At 36.0% G+C, this 6,000-nt stretch overlaps 1 protein-coding gene across 3 annotated transcripts in view; it reads left to right on the plus strand.

The window, feature by feature from the left end:
- Nucleotides 1–5,600, plus strand: part of GAS2L3 (growth arrest specific 2 like 3) — a 34,086-nt gene extending 28,486 nt beyond the window's left edge. For all 3 annotated transcript variants that reach the window (XM_034644007.1, XM_002928482.4, XM_019809244.2), the window contains 2 exons: nt 1,984–2,091; nt 3,656–5,600. In XM_034644007.1, coding sequence (XP_034499898.1) covers nt 1,984–2,091; nt 3,656–4,954 — 1,407 coding nt within the window. In that variant the 3' untranslated portion in view covers nt 4,955–5,600. The remainder of the gene's footprint in view (nt 1–1,983; nt 2,092–3,655) is intronic.
- The last annotated feature ends 400 nt before the right edge of the window (nt 5,601–6,000 follow it).

Consider the following 6,000-nt stretch of genomic DNA (forward strand, 5'->3'; position numbering starts at 1 on the left):
AAAATATATTTATCTATATTATATTAATGATTTGTATGATGACTGTCAATGTCAGTATGTGACACAGTGATAATGCAGTAGGTTAAAAAATAAAACTTACTTTAAATCTTACATAACCTAAAGTAATGATAATTAAATAAAGAAGAAAACACTGGTAAAGTATTTTTTATTGAATAGGAAAGACCATGTACAGTTTGATAAGAAAAGCATTTCCAGAAGGTAAATGGGCAAGGAGTGTTGTTCACAACAAGAGGAAAATACAGTGCTGATTCTTGCTGAGAATCAAGGATTTAAGATACACAATTTGCCTTATTAGTAAAATTTTTTTAAAATTATGAAACGTGGTGCTGGTAAATTCTGGTAAAACTATACTTAGGGTTTGCTACTTGTGATTGAAAATGATGTAAACTTTTGAAAAATAAGTTGACAAATGGATATCGAGATCCATAAAAATGTTCCTCTTTCATTTTTATTGTAATTGAAGGGAGATTAAAAAGTAGAACACACACATGTGCCACGTGTGTGCGTGAATGTGCCACGTGTGTGCGTGAATGTGCGTGTACACATATATTAGCAAATATACCAGACCATGAACGAGAGAAGCTTAATTGAATGTCTTATGAAAATCGGTTCTATTTATGATCATATTATCTTGTTAAATGATTGATGTAAGGAGATAAATTCTGGACCCTTCTGATCATGTCCTGGTGAATCCACCTGTGGCTGTTCATTTTGGGTAGATAAGACAATCATGCATTTCTATTAGTTAAATTAGGCATATCTGAAGAGACTTTGGTTTAGCATCATACCCAAATTCAAATTAAATGGGTTTGCGTAGATATACTCTGTGTGACAAATAATTGAGAAAAATATTCATGGCCTTGCTTTTTCAAAAATGTGATTTTAGGAAAACAAAATATTTTCTATGGTGACTGATATACAACTTTTTTTCAGTCAAACATCTCAATTGATATTTTTACTTTTAATCAGTTTATTATAATTTCCACATTTCAAGTATAGAATTCCTGAATTTCTTTTTATATTCATTTTTATAATTTTTTAGACGTTTACTGCAGTTACAGATTCTGTAAGCTCCTTGAGGGATAGAAGTAGGGATTTCTCTCCGATTCTCATCTCCTTAGCAGACTATTGAAACAAAGTGAACACTTTAAGAAAAATGCCTCTTGAATTGAATTCTTTAAAATTTCACCCAACCTTGGGTGAATAGATGTAAATAATATGCCTCTGATTATTTTAACAGTACCTTTGGAATAATCTAGATATCCCCCTCCAAATGTTAGTTTAGCATAGTTTTAAGGGACAAGTGAGAATTTCTACTAAAGTTTAATAATGAACTCATGTGTTTCCTATGACTTAATGAATGTGTTTTGAATTGGCTTCCCTGTTGTACACATTCACAGACCTTCACAGACATCCAGCAGTCAGTGAATGCACTAGGATCCTGACTGCACTTAGAGAGAGGGAGAGAGAGGAAGAAGAGGTGGGGTAGGGAGGGAGAGAAGAAGATTCAAGATTTCATCACTGGGGCTCCTGGTTGGCCCAGTCAGTAGAGCATGCGACTCTTTAGACTCTTTATCTCACGGTCCTGAGTTTGAGCCCTACATTGGGTGTGGAGCCTACTTTAAAAAAGGAAAAAAAAAGACTTTGTCACTGTCAGCTTTGATTGGATTAGTTAATGTCTAATCTCAGTATCTCTCGGGCAGCCATGCTGGCTCAGTCTGTGGTGCATGTGACTCTTGATCCTCAGGGTCATGAGTTCAAGCCCCATGTTGGGTGTAGAGATTACTTAAAAAAAAAAAAATCCTAATCTCAGTATTTGTCAACAAGGAGAGATACTAAATGGTTCAACTGCCTTTAAATTTTTATCTTTTGAGTTTGATTTTCCCATCTATCAAATAACCTTGCATTTTAGTGTTAAATGTCTTGTCACAAGCACTAAATTTTGTTTATTTTTAATCTTAGGTTAAACATATTGCTGAAGACCCTCCTTGTAGTTGTTCCCATCGATTCTCTATTGAGTACTTATCTGAAGGACGGTACCGACTTGGGGATAAAATACTGTTTATAAGAGTAAGTCCACCATTTTTATCCTATGTACATACAGATCTTATTTTGAAATTGGATTTATTATTTTACCAAATTCCTTTCACTTCCCTTTTACTTTTTAAAAAATTGGAATAGGTAGTGTTATTAGTGGAAGAATTTTACTGTACAGGAAAAATATGGAATACTTGCTTTCATGAGTATATAATGAGTTTGGGTAAGGTTTGCTAAGACTATTCAGACATTTAATATCATTGTGTGGAAAAAAATGTTTGTATACCTCAGCTAATTTATTCCATTTTTAAAATTTTCTGAAAAGGCATAATTTCCGATCATAAGAAGAAAAAGCTAAAACAATACGTGTAATAAGATTAAATATCAATAATCAGAAAAGGAGGTGGAAACATTGAAGTTTGTAATAATGTATAGATTGGGTCTTAAGTATAAAACTTCTTTCACTGACGTAGCATCAGTGTGTTTAGGAGTGTGCTGATGTGCGTGTTCATTCCCTTCCTTTCTCCCTTCTGTGATCCGCAGGTGATTAACTGTACCCTTGATTGGTAAAGAGATTGAAGTTTCACCTGTTCAGCATTCTGTCCACTTCTGATACAAGAGCTCTTTTATTCCCAATTTAGGAATATAATACTAAAGTATTTAAAAATATTTCACCATCCATATTTTTAAGTTTTATATATTATCATTACCTCCCTATGATAATATGACACTGATATATTATCATTATCACACCCCGCCCAACTCACATAAAAACATTTCCAAGACTTTCTATTTTTTAATTAGCTTTCTTTTTTTAAGGCAGTCTGATGTAATGATGATGCACAGAGTGGGATTTGGAGTTAAAATTTGCAGGGCAATTTCCTACAATGGGGCAGAGCTGTCTGCTGAATGGATAGGGGCCTGAAGATCGGCTGGGGTTGTGCTGACTGACCCAGGCTGCATCCTGTCTGCACAAAAGTGCCATTTGGGTTGTGCAGTCTGGTATGTTTGAGGCCAGGCCAAAGCTGTGTGGTTTGAGACAGTTTCCTCAACCTTGCAGAGCCATAATTTTCTTGTCTGCAAAGAGGAACTAAATCGTAAATTATATCAAAGTTTTTGAAAGGTTAAATTGCTAAAATATATGTGAAAGTAATTTATTAAATTGTAAAATACAAATTTTAGTTGTTTTTGTCTTTCCCCATAATTTTTTTCTCTATTATGAGGCATAGTTTCTGTAAGTCCTCATTTCTCCTTCTCTTCCACTCCCTCCCCCTTTCCTTTCCTTTATCTTCCTCTTTATTGAACAATATTGCCCTTGCAATTCTGTATATTTGTAATTTGGATTTTTAGGATGCAAATTATGTGCAAAATTTTTTCTTAAAATCAGAGCACCTATATTTAGTTGTATGATTCAATATGAATTACATTGATTATTTTCATAATATAAGAAATAGGCTATCAATTTATAGTGAAGCTGCTGGCAAACGCTCTGAATTTCATAGATCATAAACATCACAAATTATGACTGCCAATGAATTATAACTGTGGACCTTACGGTTTTGTTTTTGTTTTTTTTTACTTTCTTTTGGGGGAAAAGATGCTTCATGGAAAACATGTCATGGTCCGTGTTGGTGGAGGCTGGGATACTCTTCAAGGATTTTTGCTTAAATATGATCCCTGCCGAATATTACAATTTGCTACACTAGAACAAAAAATTCTAGCCTTTCAAAAAGGAGTTTCCAACGAAAGTGTACCTGATTCATCCACCAGAACACCTCAGCCTCCTGAAATGAATCCTTTGTCAGCCGTTAGCATGTTTCAGAAACAAAAATCAAAACCTGGCACACCAGTTGGTATTCCAAGAAGCAAAGAAAAGCAGATACGTCCACCGGGTGGGTTGCTGTCAGCATCTTCCCTGAAAGGAGGGAATCTGGGCTCCGTGTCAGTCCGTTCCAAATTGCCGAATTCTCCAGCAGCGTCTTCTCATCTTAAGCTCAAATCTTCAAAAGGCATAGCCAAGAAGCCACAGGCTCCTTCAAACAATGCGGTAGGTAAAAGCACTTCTTCACCCGCTTCATCAAGAACCCCACCTTGTGAATCTCAGTCATTGAGAAAACGTATCTCATCACCCAATACTGCTAAGGCCAAGCTTGTTACAGCCCAGAGGCCCAGAGATGCGCCTGAGTCTGCACTTTTGCCAAAGAAGGCTTCTGGGAAAACTGAACCAAAGCATTTGAAACACACTCCTGTACCTTCCAGGGATAACGCAGAGTCTCGCTCAGTGGCACATTCAGATTCATCACCAAAGCCGCCTAAAGCAAATATACACGTAAGGTCTAAACCTTCCCCCTCTCTCCATTCTCCTGCAAAAATAACAAAATCCAGTGCCAAAACTATACCCACAAGTCTAGGAACGTGGTCTCAGCCCTCTGATGGAGCCCTACAAGCCAGGGCAAGGCCAGCACAGAAGCTTAAGTCAGCCTTAAATGTAAACCAGCCGCTCTCCATATCCTCAGTTGTACCCACAAAAGCTGCACAGGAATCAAAAGATAAGAATATGGTTTCAGTTGCCAAAAAGCAGCCTCAGAATAAAAGTACATCCCAGAAGATAGGACCCAGCTCCTCGAAGTCCCCTGGCCGTACCCCACTGTCCCTCATGAGTCTTCCCCAGTCCTCTGTCAAGACACAACCCGCACCAAAGCCAGCACAGACTGCCACTAAGAGCCAGTATTCAGCGAAAGGGCCTCCAAGAAGTGGCAAAGCCCCGGCTTCCACCAGGAAACCACCCTCATCTGGTAAGGAAGCGGTGAGTGTAGATAAAAAACCTACTGCAAAGAAAAAGGAAGACGATGACCATTATTTTGTTATGACTGGAAGTAAGAAACCTAGAAAATAAATATAGATGTGTCATTTTAAGAAAACAGGAAAGGAAGAGAATGAATGTGTTAGCATCATGTCTTAAAAGTTTCTCCAGTTTGTGTTTGTCCAAATAGGTTCAGACATTAGGCACAGTAGGGTGGGGGTTGGAAGTTGGGGATGGGAGTAGAGGGTGCATCAGAATTCACATTTCTGAGTTCGCCGGAAGGTACCCTATTGAGGCAGACAGTTGTAAAATCGCCATAAGGTTGTTATTAATGATGCACATTGATATGATTTTCAGTACATAGCATCTTTGTTAATGTCTGCCCTCTAAGGGAAATGTAGAGTTAAATAACACTACTAGAATTATAATTATAGTTGCTGTATTTCAGAATATGTATTAAATATGGAGGTTATATACCGGCTAATAGCAATGGTATTAGTTAGGTAATATTAGTTATTGCATTTTAGTAAAATAGCAACGGTTTGGCACTTGTCTTACAAAAGGCACCTAATTTAATTCTTGATCAGGATTACCTGATTGAACAATACTAAGTACCCATGCTGCTGCTAATTAGCTTGATGTTACTCTAGGGTTGGTAGAATCCTGTTACTTAAAATTTTTTAAGCTTTCCAAATCAGAAGGAACTGATTTTTGACTGGCTTATATTAACATTGGTAATATTTTTTGTAAAAAATTTGTAATATTTTTGGTAAAAAAACCACAAGATATTGAAATATAAACTGAAATTTGGTTAAAAAAAGAATTTTTATATATTATTTATAAGCACGAACACCTTATATTTTAGATGGATATTGTGCAATGTGAAAGGGGAAACTGATTTAGTATCTTTTAGCATTTTACAGCTATGTTTAATATAGTTTCCTCTGAGTGCAGATATGAATTTTTACATTAAAATAATGTTTTAACATCAGAATTATGTGTTAACAATCTTAAAATTAAGGTGTTATTAAAGAATCTTATGGTGGTGCTATATAAAAAATTCTATCGTGTGATTGTTATTTTTCTTTAGATAGCACAATGCCAGTTTTAATTAGATCCTTCCAACTACATTAATTTTC

This window comes from Ailuropoda melanoleuca, chromosome 15, assembly GCF_002007445.2.
Source record: "Ailuropoda melanoleuca isolate Jingjing chromosome 15, ASM200744v2, whole genome shotgun sequence".
Taxonomy (NCBI): Eukaryota; Metazoa; Chordata; class Mammalia; order Carnivora; family Ursidae; genus Ailuropoda; species Ailuropoda melanoleuca.